Source organism: Salmo salar, unplaced genomic scaffold (genome assembly GCF_905237065.1).
Source record: "Salmo salar unplaced genomic scaffold, Ssal_v3.1, whole genome shotgun sequence".
In the NCBI taxonomy this organism is placed as follows: Eukaryota; Metazoa; Chordata; class Actinopteri; order Salmoniformes; family Salmonidae; genus Salmo; species Salmo salar.
Genome location: NW_025547525.1, coordinates 30,001 through 50,670, shown reverse-complemented (window position 1 = coordinate 50,670; position 20,670 = coordinate 30,001). Strand labels below are relative to the sequence as shown.

Here is a 20,670-nt window from a genome sequence, read left to right as displayed (position 1 = left end):
GATCCCATGGTACTTATCGTAAGAGTAGGGGTGTTAACCCCTGGTGTCCTGACTCTCTGTGGTCACTAAAGATCCCATGGTACTTATCGTAAGAGTAGGGGTGTTAACCCCTGGTGTCCTGGCTCTCTGTGGTCACTAAAGATCCCATGGTACTTATCGTAAGAGTAGGGGTGTTAACCCCTGGTGTCCTGACTCTCTGTGGTCACTAAAGATCCCATGGTACTTATTGTAAGAGTAGGGGTGTTAACCCCTGGTGTCCTGACTCTCTGTGGTCACTAAAGATCCCATGGTACTTATTGTAAGAGTAGGGGTGTTAACCCCTGGTGTCCTGACTCTCTGTGGTCACTAAAGATCCCATGGTACTTATCGTAAGAGTAGGGGTGTTAACCCCTGGTGTCCTGGCTCTCTGTGGTCACTAAAGATCCCATGGTACTTATCGTAAGAGTAGGGGTGTTAACTCTGGTGTCCTGACTCTCTGTGGTCACTAAAGATCCCATGGTACTTATCGTAAGAGTCGGGGTGTTAACCCCTGGTGTCCTGGCTAAATGTCCAACCATCACGGTCACCTAATCATCCCCAGCTTACAATTGGCTCATTCATCCCTGTAACGATTCCTCAGGTCGTTGCTGTAAATTATGCAATTTGTTAAGCACATCTTGACTCCTGAACTGATTTAGGCTCCTTGCCATAACAAAAGGGGTTGAATACTTATTGACTCGAAGACATTGCAGCTTTTTTTGGGGGGGGATACAAAAATTATAATTACAAACTAAATTCCACTTTGACATTATGTGGTATTGTGTGTAGATCATTAAAACAAAATTCAGGCTGTAACACAACAACAAAATGTGGAAAAACTAAATGGTGTGAATATTTTCTGAAGGTTTGACCAAAAACAATGGATATAAATGGATATATTCTGCCCAAACAGTTTGTGCAAGGTTGGTAGAATCATATTCAAAATTATTCACCGCTGTGATTTCTGCCAAATGTGTTTCCACCAAGTATTGGGCGTGAAGAAATACACAATCAATACATCCTCATTTTGTATTTCTTAGTTATTTCTGAACATTTCTTTTTAAAATCATTTTTATTTCACTTTGAAAATGTGGAGTAGGTTGTGTAGATCGAACAGGGGGAGGGGAAAAAAAAATCACTTTAATCCGTTTTTAAGATATAATTTTAAGGCAGCAAATATGTGAAGACAGCACAAAAGTTGTGTAAATTTTCACTCGCGACTGTAGATTGAGCTGAGGGCGAGGCTGATGGTGGTTTAAAGGTTACACTTCTTGCCTGGTTGGACTCTAGTCCTCCCACTCCATAGGCTGGAGCCATGGGATCGGCTGATTGGGTTTCCTAGGCACGGCAGCAGGGGCAGGAGCGAAGCCTGTTTGGTGCATGGAGAAGGTGTTTGTCTGTTGCTTCTTTGTTGACCCTCTCTGTCCCACTATGGTCTGCCCTGTCCTCCTCCCCCCTAAGGCCTTGACAATGGCCTGGTCCAGCTCCAGGGCCTCATCTGTGGCTGATCTCCCACGGAGAAGCTGTCTGACGGTGAGCAGAGCCAGGTCAGATTTACAGCCCAGGTAGCTGCGCAGGTTGAGCTCTGGGAACAGAGTTTCTCTGAGAGCCTGGACCAGCTGGGTGTCTGTATGGGGAGGGGATCTCCCTCTGCTCAGCCGGCGAGACACATTCTGCTCCAAGGAGACGTAACACAGCATGTCCTCGTTCGGACCTGACTTCCACACAGGTTGCCTGTTCTGCTGGTTCTTCCAGGAAGAGGGGACTAGTCTGGCAGCTCCTACACCCACAGATGGCACCTTATTGGACTTCAGCCACTGCTGCTTGAGGCTGTTCTGGGTCTGAGACCAGCTGTTCTGGTGGTGCTTGGACCCAATATGGCTCTGGGTCCAGCTTTTCTGATGGTTTTTGAGGTCATTCCACTTCTTTCCCGGCGCTCTGGGCTTCTTGGGCAGCAGCTTGTTGAGCTCATCCTGGTCTGCCAGGTCTCCATGTAACAGCTGGTTGAGCCCATCCTGGTCTGCCAGGTCTCCATGTAACAGCTGGTTGAGCCCATCCTGGTCTGCCAGGTCTGCCAGGTCTCCATCTAACAGCTGGTTGATGACCTGCCTCCTCAGGAACGGAGAGGTGACCGTCTGAGTAGCACCCTGCAGTCCTCTGCCTGAATCATATACAGAGCCAAGCACAATAGAGTTTTAAGTCCCAGGGGCAAGGGACATGTCCTATATGGTTTGGCGTTGGCCTGGTGCATGCAGCGGCACGGCCAATTGGGAGACATTGAAAGTAAGTTTCAGATTCCCATTCTGAAGGTAGACGGGTCCCCCCCCCCCCATCCCAAGGCATGCTAGAGGAAGAGGAGATTACAGCACGGCCATGCCAAAGAAGAGTCATACTCAAGAGAGTCCCGCTATTATAAAGAAGCGTACAGCCCTCGGAAATGGAAAGTGAATTTTGAGGAGATGAGAACGACATGCAGATTCCTGTCATACTGTCACAGACCACAGAGCAGAGCATGGTATGTCATACAGACTGTATTATGGTATGTGGATCTATAGTGTGTGGTGAACCGCCACTGAAGAGAGGGCTGGGAAGTCACAATCATGAGCTAAAAGGGAGAGCATTTCATACCCATTCTGAAGCGGTAACGTTTCATTTCTAGAGACATGAAGCACAACCCCCGTCTTTTAAAAGCTCATTGATGACGGTTCAAGGCAGAGAGAAAGTCGGGAATAAAGTGGAGAATAATAAAAGATGAATTTGAAAAGAGAGAGTATCGGGGAAAGCATCAAAAGAGGACAGAGAAGCACAGTTACGGTAAGCGCTATGGAGACACCATAACCAGGAGACAGCAGACAAGCCTCAGACAGTTAGACAGCCCTGGTCTCACCCCCACAGATCCCATCCACCCACACCGACCCTAATCCAGCACTAACCCCAGTTCATAGCACCCTAATCCAACACCAACCCCAGTTAATCCCACCCTAATCCAGCACTAACCCCAGTTCATCCCACCCTAATCCAGCTAACTCCAGTTCATCCCACCCTAATCCAGCACTAACCCCAGTTCATCCCACCCTAATCCAGCACTAAACCCAGTTAATCCCACCCTAATCCAGCACCTACACCAGTTAATCCCACCCTAATCCAGCACTAACCCCAGTTCATCCATCCCTAATCCAGCACTAACCCCAGTTCATCCCACCCTAATCCAGCACTAACACCAGTTAATCCCACCCTAATCCAACACCAACCCCAGTTTATCCCACCCTAATCCAGCACTAACCCCAGTTCATCCCACCCTAATCCAGCACTAACCCCAGTTTATCCCACCCTAATCCAACACCAACCCCAGTTCATCCCACCCCAATCCAGCACCAACCCCAGTTCATCCATCCCTAATCCAGCACTAACCCCAGTTAATCCCACCCTAATCCAGCACTAACCCCAGTTCATCCATCCCTAATCCAGCACTAACCCCAGTTCATCCCACCCTAATCCAGCTAACTCCAGTTCATCCCACCCTAATCCAGCACTAACCCCAGTTCATCCCACCCTAATCCAGCACTAAACCCAGTTAATCCCACCCTAATCCAGCACCTACACCAGTTAATCCCACCCTAATCCAGCACTAACCCCAGTTCATCCATCCCTAATCCAGCACTAACCCCAGTTCATCCCACCCTAATCCAGCACTAACACCAGTTAATCCCACCCTAATCCAACACCAACCCCAGTTTATCCCACCCTAATCCAGCACTAACCCCAGTTCATCCCACCCTAATCCAGCACTAACCCCAGTTTATCCCACCCTAATCCAACACCAACCCCAGTTCATCCCACCCCAATCCAGCACCAACCCCAGTTCATCCATCCCTAATCCAGCACTAACCCCAGTTCATCCCACCCTAATCCAGCACTAACCCCAGTTCATCCCACCCTAATCCAACACCAACCCCAGTTAATCCCACCCTAATCCAGCACCAACACCAGTTAATCCCACCCTAATCCAACACCAACCCCAGTTCATCCCACCCTAATCTAGCACTAACCCCAGTTCATCCCACCCTAATCCAACACTAACCCCAGTTCATCCCACCCTAATCCAACACCAACCCCAGTTCATCCAACCCCAATCCAGCACCAACCCCAGTTCATCTATCCCTAATCCAGCACTAACCCCAGTTCATCCCACCCTAATCCAGCACTAACCCCAGTTCATCTCACCCTAATCCAGCACTAACCCCAGTTAATCCCACCCTAATCCAGCACCAACACCAGTTAATCCCACCCTAATCCAACACCAACCCCAGTTCATCCCACCCTAATCTAGCACTAACCCCAGTTCATCCCACCCTAATCCAACACTAACCCCAGTTCATCCCACCCTAATCCAACACCAACCCCAGTTCATCCCACCCCAATCCAGCACCAACCCCAGTTCATCCATCCCTAATCCAGCACTAACCCCTGTTCATCCCACCCTAATCCAGCACTAACACCAGGTCATCCCACCCTAATCCAGCACTAACCCCAGTTCATCCCACCCTAATCCAGCACTAACCCCAGTTCATCCCACCCTAATCCAACACTAACCCCAGTTTATCCCACCCTAATCCAACACTAACCCCAGTGCATCCCACCCTAATCCAGCACTAACCAAAGTTCATCCCACCCTAATCCAACACCAACCACAGTTCATCCCACCCTAATCCAGCACTAACCTAAGGTACATCCCACCCTAATCCCAGTTCATCCCACCCTAATCCAGCACTAACCTAAGGTTCATCCCACCCTAATCCCAGTTCATCCCACCCTAATCCAACACTAACCCCAGTTCATCCCACCCTAATCCCAGTTCATCCCACCCTAATCCAGCACTAACCCCAGTTCACCCCACCCTAATCCAGCACTAACCCCAGTTAATCCCACCCTAATCCAGCACTAACCCCAGTTAATCCCACCCTAATCCAGCACCAACACCAGTTCATCCCACCCTAATCCAACACCAACCCCAGTTCATCCCACCCTAATCTAGCACTAAGCCCAGTTCATCCCACCCTAATCCAACACTAACCCCAGTTCATCCCACCCTAATCCAACACCAACCCCAGTTCATCCCAACCCAATCCAGCACCAACCCCAGTTCATCCATCCCTAATCCAGCACTAACCCCAGTTTATCCCACCCTAATCCAACACTAACCACAGTTCATCCCACCCTAATCCAACACTAACCCCAGTTAATCCCACCCTAATCCAACACTAACCCCAGTTCATCCCACCCTAATCCAACACTAACCCCAGTTAATCCCACCCTAATCCAGCACTAACCCCAGGTCATCCCACCCTAATCCAACACTAACCCCAGTTCATCCCACCCTAATCCAACACCAACCCCAGTTAATCCCACCCTAATCCAGCACCAACACCAGTTAATCCCACCCTAATCCAACACCAACCCCAGTTTATCCCACCCTAATCTAGCACTAACCCCAGTTCATCCCACCCTAATCCAACACTAACCCCAGTTCATCCCACCCTAATCCAACACCAACCCCAGTTCATCCAACCCCAATCCAGCACCAACCCCAGTTCATCTATCCCTAATCCAGCACTAACCCCAGTTCATCCCACCCTAATCCAGCACTAACCCCAGTTCATCTCACCCTAATCCAGCACTAACCCCAGTTAATCCCACCCTAATCCAGCACCAACACCAGTTAATCCCACCCTAATCCAACACCAACCCCAGTTCATCCCACCCTAATCTAGCACTAACCCCAGTTCATCCCACCCTAATCCAACACTAACCCCAGTTCATCCCACCCTAATCCAACACCAACCCCAGTTCATCCCACCCCAATCCAGCGCCAACCCCAGTTCATCCATCCCTAATCCAGCACTAACCCCTGTTCATCCCACCCTAATCCAGCACTAACCCCAGTTTATCCCACCCTAATCCAACACTAACCCCAGTGCATCCCACCCTAATCCAGCACTAACCAAAGTTCATCCCACCCTAATCCAACACCAACCACAGTTCATCCCACCCTAATCCAGCACTAACCTAAGGTACATCCCACCCTAATCCCAGTTCATCCCACCCTAATCCAGCACTAACCTAAGGTTCATCCCACCCTAATCCCAGTTCATCCCACCCTAATCCAACACTAACCCCAGTTCATCCCACCCTAACCCCAGTTCATCCCACCCTAATCCAACACTAACCCCAGTTCATCCCACCCTAATCCAACACCAACCCCAGTTCATCCCACCCTAATCCAGCACTAATCCCAGTTCATCCCACCCTAATCCAGCACTAACCCCAGTTCACCCCACCCTAATCCAGCACTAACCCCAGTTAATCCCACCCTAATCCAGCACTAACCCCAGTTAATCCCACCCTAATCCAGCACCAACACCAGTTCATCCCACCCTAATCCAACACCAACCCCAGTTCATCCCACCCTAATCTAGCACTAAACCCAGTTCATCCCACCCTAATCCAACACTAACCCCAGTTCATCCCACCCTAATCCAACACCAACCCCAGTTCATCCCAACCCAATCCAGCACCAACCCCAGTTCATCCATCCCTAATCCAGCACTAACCCCAGTTCATCCCACCCTAATCCAACACTAACCCCAGTTAATCCCACCCTAATCCAACACTAACCCCAGTTAATCCCACCCTAATCCAGCACTAACCCCAGGTCATCCCACCCTAATCCAACACTAACCCCAGTTCATCCCACCCTAATCCAACACTAACCCCAGTTAATCCCACCCTAATCCAGCACTAACCCCAGGTCATCCCACCCTAATCCAACACTAACCCCAGTTCATCCCACCCTAATCCAGCACTAACCCCAGTTCATCCCACCCTAATCCAGCACTAACCCCAGGTCATCCCACCCTAATCCAGCACTAACCCCAGTTAATCCCACCCTAATCCAGCACTAACCCCAGTTCATCCCACCCTAATCCAGCACTAACCCCAGTTCATCCCACCCTAATCCAACACTAACCCCAGTGCATCCCACCCTAATCCAGCACTAACCAAAGTTCATCCCACCCTAATCCAACACCAACCCCAGTTCATCCCACCCTAATCCAGCACTAACCTAAGGTACATCCCACCCTAATCCCAGTTCATCCCACCCTAATCCAGCACTAACCTAAGGTTCATCCCACCCTAATCCCAGTTCATCCCACCCTAATCCAACACTAACCCCAGTTCATCCCACCCTAATCCCAGTTTATCCCACCCTAATCCAGCACTAACCCCAGTTCATCCATCCCTAATCCAGCACTAACCCCAGTTCATCCCACCCTAATCCAGCACTAACACCAGTTAATCCCACCCTAATCCAACACCAACCCCAGTTTATCCCACCCTAATCCAGGACTAACCCCAGTTCATCCCACCCTAATCTAGCACTAACCCCAGTTTATCCCACCCTAATCCAACACTAACCCCAGTTAATCCCACCCTAATCCAGCACTAACCCCAGTCATCCCACCCTAATCCAACACTAACCCCAGTTCATCCCACCCTAATCCAGCACCTACACCAGTTAATCCCACCCTAATCCAGCACTAACCCCAGTTCATCCCACCCTAATCCAACACTAACCCCAGTTTATCCCACCCTAATCCCACACTAACCCCAGTTAATCCCACCCTAATCCAGCACTAACCCCAGGTCATCCCACCCTAATCCAACACTAACCCCAGTTCATCCCACCCTAATCCAGCACCTACACCAGTTAATCCCACCCTAATCCAGCACTAACCCCAGTTCATCCCACCCTAATCCAGCACTAACCCCAGTTTATCCCACCCTAATCCAGCACTAACCCCAGTTTATCCCACCCTAATCCAACACTAACCCCAGTTCATCCCACCCTAATCCAACACTAACCCCAGTTCATCCCACCCTAATCCAACACTAACCCCAGTTCATCCCACCCTAATCCAGCACTAACCCCTGTTCATCCCACCCTAATCCAGCACCTACACCAGTTAATCCCACCCTAATCCAGCACCAACCAAAGTTCATCCCACCCTAATCCAACACCAACCCCAGTTCATCCCACCCTAATCCAGCACTAACCTAAGGTACATCCCACCCTAATCCCAGTTCATCCCACCCTAATCCAGCACTAACCTAAGGTTCATCCCACCCTAATCCCAGTTCATCCCACCCTAATCCAACACTAACCCCAGTTCATCCCACCCTAATCCCAGTTCATCCCACCCTAATCCAGCACTAACCCCAGTTCATCCCACCCTAATCCAGCACCAACCCCAGTTCATCCCACCCTAATCCAGCACTAACCCCAGTTCATCCCACCCTAATCCAACACTAACCCCAGTACATCCCACCCTAATCCAGCACTAACCCCAGTTCATCCGACCCTAATCCAGCACTAACCCCAGTTCATCCCACCCTAATCCCAGTTCATCCCACCCTATTCCAGCACTAACCCAGTTAATCCCACCCTAATCCAGCACTAACCCCAGTGCATCCCACCCTAATCCAACACTAACCCCAGTGCATCCCACCCTATTCCAGCACTAACCCAGTTAATCCCACCCTAATCCAGCACTAACCCCAGTTCATACCACCCTAATCCAACACTAACACCAGTTAATCCCACCCTAATCCAACACCAACCCCAGTTCATCCCACCCCAATCCAGCACCAACCCCAGTTCATCCATCCCTAATCCAGCACTAACCCCAGTTCATCCCACCCTAATCCAGCACCAACACCAGTTAATCCCACCCTAATCCAACACCAACCCCAGTTCATCCCACCCTAATCTAGCACTAACCCCAGTTCATCCCACCCTAATCCAACACTAACCCCAGTTCATCCCACCCTAATCCAACACCAACCCCAGTTCATCCCACCCTAATCCAGCACTAACCCCAGTTCATCCCACCCTAATCCAGCACTAACCCCAGTTAATCCCACCCTAATCCAGCACCAACACCAGTTAATCCCACCCTAATCCAACACCAACCCCAGTTCATCCCACCCTAATCTAGCACTAACCCCAGTTCATCCCACCCTAATCCAACACTAACCCCAGTTCATCCCACCCTAATCCAACACCAACCCCAGTTCATCCCACCCCAATCCAGCACCAACCCCAGTTCATCCATCCCTAATCCAGCACTAACCCCTGTTCATCCCACCCTAATCCAGCACTAACCCCAGTTTATCCCACCCTAATCCAACACTAACCCCAGTGCATCCCACCCTAATCCAACACTAACCCCAGTTAATCCCACCCTAATCCAGCACTAACCAAAGTTCATCCCACCCTAATCCAACACCAACCCCAGTTCATCCCACCCTAATCCAGCACTAACCCCAGTTAATCCCACCCTAATCCAGCACTAACCCCAGTTAATCCCACCCTAATCCAGCACCAACACCAGTTCATCCCACCCTAATCCAACACCAACCCCAGTTCATCCCACCCTAATCTAGCACTAACCCCAGTTCATCCCACCCTAATCCAACACTAACCCCAGTTCATCCCACCCTAATCCAACACCAACCCCAGTTCATCCCACCCCAATCCAGCACCAACCCCAGTTCATCCATCCCTAATCCAGCACTAACCCCAGTTCATCCCACCCTAATCCAGCACTAACCCCAGTTCATCCCACCCTAATCCAACACTAACCCCAGTTAATCCCACCCTAATCCAACACTAACCCCAGTTCATCCCACCCTAATCCAACACTAACCCCAGTTCATCCCACCCTAATCCAGCACTAACCCCAGTTAATCCCACCCTAATCCAGCACCAACACCAGTTAATCCCACCCTAATCCAACACCAACCCCAGTTCATCCCACCCTAATCTAGCACTAACCCCAGTTCATCCCACCCTAATCCAGCACTAACCCCAGTTAATCCCACCCTAATCCAACACTAACCCCAGTTCATCCCACCCTAATCCAACACTAACCCCAGTTCATCCCACCCTAATCCAACACTAACCCCAGTTCATACCACCCTAATCCAGCACTAACCCCAGTTCATCCCACCCTAATCCAGCACTAACCCCAGTTCATCCCACCCTAATCCAGCACTAACCACAGTTCATCCCACCCTAATCCAGCACTAACCCCAGTACATCCCACCCTAATCCAACACTAACCCCAGTTCATCCCACCATAATCCAACACCAACCCCAGTTCATCCCACCCCAATCCAGCACCAACCCCAGTTCATCCATCCCTAATCCAGCACTAACCCCTGTTCATCCCACCCTAATCCAGCACTAACCCCAGTTTATCCCACCCTAATCCAACACTAACCAAAGTTCATCCCACCCTAATCCAACACCAACCCCAGTTCATCCCACCCTAATCCAGCACTAACCTAAGGTACATCCCACCCTAATCCCAGTTCATCCCACCCTAATCCAGCACTAACCTAAGGTTCATCCCACCCTAATCTCAGTTCATCCCACCCTAATTCAACACTAACCCCAGTTCATCCCACCCTAATCCCAGTTCATCCCACCCTAATCCAGCACTAACCCCAGTTCATCCCACCCTAATCCAGCACTAACCCCAGTTAATCCCACCCTAATCCAGCACTAACCCCAGTTAATCCCACCCTAATCCAGCACCAACACCAGTTCATCCCACCCTAATCCAACACCAACCCCAGTTCATCCCACCCTAATCTAGCACTAACCCCAGTTCATCCCACCCTAATCCAACACTAACCCCAGTTCATCCCACCCTAATCCAACACCAACCCCAGTTCATCCCACCCCAATCCAGCACCAACCCCAGTTCATCCATCCCTAATCCAGCACTAACCCCAGTTCATCCCACCCTAATCCAGCACTAACCCCAGTTCATCCATCCTTAATCCAGCACTAACCCCAGTTCATCCCACCCTAATCCAGCACTAACCCCAGTTCATCCCACCCTAATCCAACACTAACCCCAGTTAATCCCACCCTAATCCAACACTAACCCCAGTTCATCCCACCCTAATCCAACACTAACCCCAGTTCATCCCACCCTAATCCAGCACTAACCCCAGTTAATCCCACCCTAATCCAGCACCTACACCAGTTAATCCCACCCTAATCCAGCACTAACCCCAGTTCATCCCACCCTAATCCAACACTAACCCCAGTTCATCCCACCCTAATCCAACACTAACCCCAGTTCATCCCACCCTAATCCAACACTAACCCCAGTTCATACCACCCTAATCCAGCACTAACCCCAGTTCATCCCACCCTAATCCAGCACTAACCCCAGTTCATCCCACCCTAATCCAGCACTAACCACAGTTCATCCCACCCTAATCCAGCACTAACCCCAGTACATCCCACCCTAATCCAGCACTAACCCCAGTTCATCCGACCCTAATCCAGCACTAACCCCAGTTCATCCCACCCTAATCCCAGTTCGTCCCACCCTAATCCAGCACTAACCCCAGTCCATCCCACCCTAATCCAGCACTAACCCAGTTAATCCCACCCTAATCCAGCACTAACCCCAGTTAATCCCACCCTAATCCAGCACTAACCCAGTTAATCCCACCCTAATCCAGCACTAACCCCAGTGCATCCCACCCTAATCCAGCACTAACCCCAGTTCATCCCACCCTAATCCAGCACTAACCCCAGTTCATCCCACCCTAATCCAGCACTAACCCCAGTTCTGCCCACCCTAATCCCAGTTCGTCCCACCCTAATCCAGCACTAACCCCAGTCCATCCCACCCTAATCCAGCACTAACCCAGTTAATCCCACCCTAATCCAGCACTAACCCCAGTTAATCCCACCCTAATCCAGCACTAACCCCAGGTCATCCCACCCTAATCCAGCACTAACCCCAGTTCTGCCCACCCTAATCCCAGTTCATCCCACCCTAATCAAGCACTAACCCCAGTGCATATCACCCTAATCCAGCACTAACCCCAGTTAATCCCACCCTAACCCAGCACTAACCTAAGGTTCATCCCACCCTAATCCCAGTTCATCCATTAAAGCCCCCCAGCCAGAGGGCCCACCCCAATCTCAACAAGCCCCCCAGCCACAGGGCCCACCCCAGTCGACCCCAGCCACAGGGCCCACCCCAATCTCAAGCCACCCAGCCACAGGGCCCCACCCCAATCTCAAGCCCCCAGACACAGGCCCCACCCCAATCTCAAGCCCCCCAGCCACAGGGCCCACCCCAATCTCAAGCCCCCAGCCACAGGGCCCACCCCAATCTCAAGCCCCCAGCCACAGGGCCTACCCCAGTCGACCCCAGCCACAGGGCCCACCCCAATCTCAAGCCCCCCAGCCACAGGGCCCACCCCAGTCGACCCCAGCCACAGGGCCCACCCCAATCTCAAGCCCCCCAGCCACAGGGCCCACCCCAGTCGACCCCAGGCACAGGGCCCACCCCAATCTCAAGCCCCCAGACACAGGGCCCACCCCAGTCGACCCCAGCCACAGGGCCCACCCCAATCTCAAGCCCCCAGCCACAGGGCCCACCCCAGTCGACCCCAGCCACAGTGCCCACCCCAGTCGACCCCAGCCAGAGGGCCCACCCAAGTCGACCCCAGCCACAGGGCCCACCCCAATCTCAAGCCCCCAGCCACAGGGCCCACCCCAGTCGACCCCAGCCATAGGGCCCACCCCAGTCGACCCCAGCCACAGGGCCCACCCCAGTCGACCCCAGCCACAGGGCCCACCCCAGTCGACCCCAGCCACAGGGCCCACCCCAGTCGACCCCAGCCACAGGGCCCACCCCAGTCGACCCCAGCCACAGGGCCCACCCCAGTCGACCCCAGCCACAGGCCCACCCCAGTCGACCCCAGCCACAGGGCCCACCCCAATCTCAAGCCCCCAGCCACAGGGCCCACCCCAGTCGACCCCAGCCACAGGGCACACCCCAGTCGACCCCAGCCACAGGGCCACCCCAGTCGACCCCAGCCACAGGGCCCACCCCAGTCGACCCCAGCCACAGGGCCCACCCCAGTCGACCCCAGCCACAGGGCCCACCCCAGTCGACCCCAGCCACAGGGCCACCCCAGTCGACCCCAGCCACAGGGCCCACCCCAGTCGACCCCAGCCACAGGGCCCACCCCAGTCGACCCCAGCCACAGGGCCCACCCCAGTCGACCCCAGCCACAGGGCCCTTCCCAGTCGACCCCAGCCACAGGGCCCTTCCCAGTCGACCCCAGCCACAGGGCCCACCCCAGTCGACCCCAGCCACAGGGCCCACCCCAGTCGACCCCAGCCACAGGGCCCACCCCAGTCGACCCCAGCCACAGGGCCCACCCCAGTCGACCCCAGCCACAGGGCCCACCCCAGTCGACCCCAGCCACAGGGCCCACCCCAGTCGACCCCAGCCACAGGGCTCACCCCAGTCGACCCCAGCCACAGGGCCCACCCCAGTCGACCCCAGCCACAGGGCCCACCCCAGTCGACCCCAGCCACAGGGCCCACCCCAGTCGACCCCAGCCACAGGGCCCACCCCAATCTCAAGCCCCCAGCCACAGGGCCCACCCCAATCTCAAGCCCCCAGCCACAGGGCCCACCCCAGTCGACCCCAGCCACAGGGCCCACCCCAGTCGACCCCAGCCACAGGGCCCACCCCAATCTCAAGCCCCCAGCCACAGGGCCCACCCCAGTCGACCCCAGCCACAGGGCCCACCCCAGTCGACCCCAGCCACAGGGCCCACCCCAGTCGACCCCAGCCACAGGGCCCACCCCAGTCGACCCCAGCCACAGGGCCCACCCCAGTCGACCCCAGCCACAGGGCCCACCCCAATCTCAAGCCCCCCAGCCACAGGGCCCACCCCAGTCGACCCCAGCCACAGGGCCCACCCCAATCTCAAGCCCCCAGCCACAGGGCCCACCCCAGTCGACCCCAGCCACAGGGCCCACCCCAGTCGACCCCAGCCACAGGGCCCACCCCAGTCGACCCCAGCCACAGGGCCCACCCCAGTCGACCCCAGCCACAGGGCTACCCCAGTCGACCCCAGCCACAGGGCCCACCCCAGTCGACCCCAGCCACAGGGCCCACCCCAGTCGACCCCAGCCACAGGGCCCACCCCAGTCGACCCCAGCCACAGGGCCCACCCCAGTCGACCCCAGCCACAGGGCCCACCCCAGTCGACCCCAGCCACAGGGCCACCCCAGTCGACCCCAGCCACAGGGCCCACCCCAGTCTCAAGCCCCCCAGCCACAGGGCCCACCCCAGTCGACCCCAGCCACAGGGCCCACCCCAGTCGACCCCAGCCACAGGGCCCACCCCAGTCTCAAGCCCCCCAGCCACAGGGCCCACCCCAGCCCCCCAGCCACAGGGCCCACCCCAGTCTCAAGCCCCCCAGCCACAGGGCCCACCCCAGTCGACCCCAGCCACAGGGCCCACCCCAGCCCACCCCAGCCACAGGGCCCACCCCAGCCCACCCCAGCCACAGGGCCCACCCCAGCCCACCCCAGCCACAGGGCCCACCCCAGCCACCCCATTTAAAGCTGCTTTTTAAAGTGCTGCAGAAAAAGAAGAAGCTTTGCCATTCATCATTCAGGCCTTAATCATCATGCTCCAATAACAGATCTAACCCATTGGGCCAGTTTCTCGGACACAGATTAAGCCAAGCCCTGGACCAAAAAGCCTTTTCGATAGAGATTCTCTAGTCCATTGAGAATGCTTTTTAGTCCAGGAATAGGTTTAATCTGTGTCCTGGAAACCAGCCCATAGATTATTAATAGTACTGTGGTAGTACTGTGAAAGTACTGTAGTGGTAATGTGGTAGTACTATAGTATCACTGTGGTAGTACTTTAGTAGTACTGTGGTAGTACTGTGGTAGTACTGTGGTAGTACGGTAGTAGTACTGTGGTAGTACTGTAGTAGTAATATTCTAGTGCTGTAGCAGTACTGTGGTAGTACTGTTCTAGCACTGTGGTAGTACTGTGGTAGTACTGTGGTAGTACGGTAGTAGTACTGTGGTAGTACTGTAGTAGTAATATTCTAGTGCTGTAGCAGTACTGTGGTAGTCCTGTTCTAGCACTGTAGTAGTACTGTGGTAGTACTGTACTAGTACTGTGGTAGTAATGTGGTAGTACTGTAGTAGTACTGTTCTAGTACTGTATTAGTACTGTGGTAGTGCTGGGGTAGTACTGTAGTAGTACTGTAGTAGTACAGTGGTAGTATTGTGGGGTAGTACTGTAGTAGTACTGTGGTAGTACTGTGGTAGTACTGTGGTAGTACTGTGGTAGTAATGTGGTAGTACTGTGGTAGTACTGTGGTAGTACTGTGGTAGGAGTGTAGCACCATACTCACCCCCTGGAAAGAGCAGAGCACAACTCTGTTGTCAGTGTCCTGTGGTTTCCTGTAGTTGCTGTTCATGGCCACCGGGCCAACTCCTGTTGGTGGGAGGAGTAGATGGCCGTTGCTAGGGCCAGAAACTAAGGGTAGAACAAAATCAAAACATCTCAGTCATACAGCGATGTTTCAGACAGAGACAGGGCCAGACAGCGATGTTTCAGACAGAGACAGGGCCAGACAGCGATGTTTCAGACAGAGACAGGGCCAGACAGCGATGTTTCAGACAGAGACAGGGCCAGACAGCGATGTTTCAGATAGAGACAGGGCCAGACAGCGATGTTTCAGACAGAGACAGGGCCAGACAGCGATGTTTCAGACAGAGACAGGGCCACACAGCGATGTTTCAGACAGAGACAGGGCCAGACAGCGATGTTTCAGACAGAGACAGGGCCACACAGCGATGTTTCAGACAGAGACAGGGCCAGACAGCGATGTTTCAGACAGAGACAGGGCCAGACAGCGATGTTTCAGACAGAGACAGGGCCAGACAGCGATGTTTCAGACAGAGACAGGGCCAGACAGCGATGTTTCAGACAGAGACAGGGCCAGACAGCGATGTTTCAGACAGAGACAGGGCCAGACAGCGATGTTTCAGACAGAGACAGGGCCAGACAGCGATGTTTCAGACAGAGACAGGGCCAGACAGCGATGTTTCAGACAGAGACAGGGCCAGACAGCGATGTTTCAGACAGAGACAGGGCCAGACAGCGATGTTTCAGACAGAGACAGGGCCACACAGCGATGTTTCAGACAGAGACAGGGCCAGACAGCGATGTTTCAGACAGAGACAGGGCCAGACAGCGATGTTTCAGACAGAGACAGGGCCAGACAGCGATGTTTCAGACAGAGACAGGGCCAGACAGCGATGTTTCAGACAGAGACAGGGCCACACAGCGATGTTTCAGACAGAGACAGGGCCACACAGCGATGTTTCAGACAGAGACAGGGCCAGACAGCGATGTTTCAGACAGAGACAGGGCCACACAGCGATGTTTCAGACAGAGACAGGGCCAGACAGCGATGTTTCAGACAGAGACAGGGCCAGACAGCGATGTTTCAGACAGAGACCTTTGGTTTATTGTGGTTTCAGATACAGTTATAAATCCATATATATGTAAATGTTTTATGTTGCAGGGATGTCTATAAAACGGACGAGCGTGACTGACATCAAACCAAGGGCCTTACCTTAACCTGTCTGAGTGAGGTGGACTAACCTGTTTGAGTAAGATGGACTAACCTGTTTGAGTGAGATGGACTAACCGGTCTGAGTGAGATGGACTAACCTGTTTGAGTGAGATGGACTAACCTGTTTGAGTGAGATGGACTAACCTGTTTGAGTGAGATGGACTAACCTGTTTGAGTGAGATGGACTAACCTGTTTGAGTGAGATGGACTAACCTGTTTGAGTGAGATGGACTAACCTGTTTGAGTGAGATGGACTAACCTGTTTGAGTGAGATGGTGACAGGGTTTTTGAACACAGTCCAAAGTACGCTGGGATAGCAGGGGGGAGTGGTCAGCGAGCCATCGTAACGATAGTACTCATCCAGGAGTGCAGGCAGCAGACTGCGGATGTTGAAGGCTGGGACCTGCACCCTCTGATCTACATGTTCCAACAGAATAGAATTAAATGGATCAGAATGGAATAGGATGGATTAGGATGGAATATAATAGAATAGAATGGATTAGGATGGAATAGAATTGAATAGGATGGAATAGAATATAATGGAATGGAATAGAATGGAATAGAATGGATTAGGATGGAATAGAATTGAATAGGATGGAATAGAATATAATGGAATGGAATAGAATGGAATAGAATTGAATAGGATGGAATATAATATAATATAATGGAATGGAATAGGATGGAATAGAATTGAATAGGATGGAATAGAATATAATGGAATAGAATGGAATATAATAGAATGGAATGGAATAGGATGGAATAGAATTGAATAGAATGGAATAGAATATAATAGAATGGAATAGGATGGAATAGAATATAATAGAATGCAATAGAATGGAATGGAAAAGATGGAATATAATATAATTGAATGGAATAGAACAGAATGGAATAGAATATAATGGAATAGAATATAATGGAGTAGAATGGAATGGAATGGAATAGAATGAATGGAATGGAATAGAATGGAATAGTATAGAATTAATGGAATGGAATAGAATGGAATAGAATGGAATGGAATAGAATGAATGGAATGGAATAGTATAGAATTAATGGAATGGAATAGAATGGAATAGAATGAATGGAATGGAATAGAATGGAATGGAATGAATGGAATGGAATATAATGGAATAGGATGGAATAGAATAGAATTAATGGAATAGAATGGAATAGAATTAATGGATTGGAATAGAATGGAATAGAATATAATTAATGGAATAGAATGGAATAGAATAGAATGGAATAGAATGGAATGGAATAGAATGGAATGGAATGGAATGGAATAGAATAGAATGGAATGGAATAGAATAGAATGGAATGGAATGGAATAGAATAGAATGGAATAGAATAGAATGGAATGGAATGGAATAGAATAGAATGGAATGGAATAATCATCACCCTCTGATCTACCAGTCAAACACACAACAGTTGTTTTCACTAACCATTACCATATAAACCAATGGAGCCTAAAACGCACCTCTGTATTTAATACCATTGATGTACTTGAGGAACTGATTGAACGCTGGGTTGAATTCCCCGACCTGCAGCAGAGGCACAGTTAGTTAGTGATGCTCCCTGATAGACAGTCCCAAATCACTCCCTATCCCTCCACCTGGCTCTATCCCTTTGATGTTTGCAGATTCCAAGATGACCAAGGGGAAACGGTAAGGAGCAATTTTGGGACTTTCTGAAAGTCTGTAGTGAGTATCTTATCTCCTCTCCTCTCCTCTCCTCTCCATCTCCTTCTCATTCTCCTCTCCTCTCCATCTCCTTCTCATTCTCCTCTCCTCTCCTCTCCTCTCCTCTCCTCTCCATCTCCTTCTCATTCTCCTCTCCTCTCCATCTCCTTCTCATTCTCCTCTCCTCTCCTCTCCTCTCCTCTCCTCTCCTCTCCTCTCCTCTCCTCTCCTCTCCTCTCCTCTCCTCTCCTCTCCCTCTCCTCTCCTCTCCTCTCCTCTCCATCTCCTCTCCTCACCATCTCCTCTCTTCTTCTCTCCCCACCTCTTCTCCTCTCCTCTCCTCTCCTCTCCATCTCCTTCTCATTCTCCTCTCCTCTCCTCTCCTCTCCTCTCCTCTCCTCTCCTCTCCTCTCCATCTCCTCTCCTCACCATCTCCTCTCTTCTTCTCTCCCCACCTCTTCTCCTCTCGTACCTCCTCTCCTCCACTTAACCTCCCCTCTCCTTGATGCCCCTACCTCTACCCCTACCCTCCTCACCTCTATCAGAACTCCCAGGACAGCCAGGCCGTCTGACTTGTCTGCTGCCACAGAGATGTTGGGGTACTTGTCTGAGTTGAAGAGCACCATATGCATCTGAGGAGAGACATTGGGAGAGATAAGTTAGGATCCCTGTAGTTACAAACACTCATGTTACCATCAGTCACGGGTTAATGTAATAATATATAACCCTAACTATATCTAGTCTAGTTTATCAGGTTAATGTAATAATATATAACCCTAACTCTATCTAGTCTAGTTTATCAGGGTAATGTAATAATATATAACCCTAACTATATCTAGTCTAGTCTTATTAGGGTAATGTAATAATATATAACCCTAACTCTATCTAGTCTAGTCTTATCAGGGTAATGTAATAATATATAACCCAAACTATATCTAGTCTAGTTTTATCAGGGTAATGTAATAATATATAACCCTAACTATATATTGTCTAGTTTTATCAGGGTAATGTAATAATATATAACCCTAACTATATATTGTCTAGTTTATCAGGGTAATGTAATAATATATAACCCTAACTATATATTGTCTAGTTTATCAGGGTAATGTCAGTAGGTATATAACCCTAACTACAGTTGAAGTTGGAAGTTTACATACGCTTAGGTTGGAGTCATTAAAACTCATTTTTTCAACCACTCCGCAAATTTCTTGTTAACAAACTATAGTTTTGGCAAGTCGGTTAGGACATCTACTTTGTGCATGACACAAGTCATTTTTCCAACAATTGTTTTACAGACAGATTATTTCACTTATAATTCACTGTATCACAATTCCAGTGGGTCAGAAGTTTACATACACTAAGTTGACGAACAGAAGTTAACGAGATGTCATGAGACGTCACCAGATCTATAGTTACCCATCTGATTCACATTTGGAGGCCTTACCTCCATTCCCTTATTCCTAATTACATTGCATTTAGACATGACAATGAAAAGCAAACATTTTAAAAATACTTCACAGTGAACCCGCCCATTGCAGTCTCTCATTTTCCACCAAAGATTAACGGAATCATAAAAGAGTTCTACATTCTAAGATTCATGGTTCTCATCTTCAGACATTCTGTCATTCATGGTTCTCATCTACAGACATTCTGTCATTCATGGTTCTCATCTACAGACATTCTGTCATTCATGGTTCTCATCTACAGACATTCTGTCATTCATGGTTCTCATCTTCAGACATTCTGTCATTCATGGTTCTCATCTACAGACATTCTGTCATTCATGGTTCTCATCTACAGACATTCTGTCATTCATGGTTCTCATCTACAGACATTCTGTCATTCATGGTTCTCATCTACAGACATTCTGTCATTCATGGTTCTCATCTACAGACATTCTGTCATTCATGGTTCTCATCTTCAGACATTCTGTCATTCATGGTTCTCATCTACAGACATTCTGTCATTCATGGTTCTCATCTACAGACATTCTGTCATTCATGGTTCTCATCTTCAGACATTCTGTCATTCATGGTTCTCATCTACAGACATTCTGTCATTCATGGTTCTCATCTTCAGACATTCTGTCATTCATGGTTCTCATCTACAGACATTCTGTCATTCATGGTTCTCATCTACAGACATTCTAACATTCATGGTTCTCATGAAAAACATTTGTCATAAGAAACTAGCTCCCTGGTGTACAGAAAATACCCGAGGTCTGAAGCAAGCTTCCAGAAAATTGGAACGGAAATGGCGCCACACCAAACTGGAAGTCTTCCGACTAGCTTGGAAAGACAGTACCGTGCAGTATCGAAGAGCCCTCACTGCTGCTCGATCATCCTATTTTTCCAACTTAATTGAGGAAAATAAGAACAATTCGAAATTTATTTTTGACACGGTCGCAAAGCTA

General features: G+C 50.6%; 1 protein-coding gene across 1 annotated transcript in view; it reads right to left on the bottom strand.

Annotated features, from left to right (window-relative positions):
- Positions 1-723: 723 nt before the first annotated feature.
- LOC106584842 (carbonic anhydrase XII) overlaps positions 724-20,670 on the bottom strand; it is a 27,655-nt gene continuing 7,708 nt past the window's right edge. The window contains 6 exon segments of the mRNA XM_045711325.1: positions 724-2,165; positions 15,343-15,425; positions 15,428-15,476; positions 16,841-16,998; positions 18,056-18,119; positions 18,794-18,889. Coding sequence (XP_045567281.1) covers positions 1,305-2,165; positions 15,343-15,425; positions 15,428-15,476; positions 16,841-16,998; positions 18,056-18,119; positions 18,794-18,889 — 1,311 coding nt within the window. The 3' untranslated portion in view covers positions 724-1,304.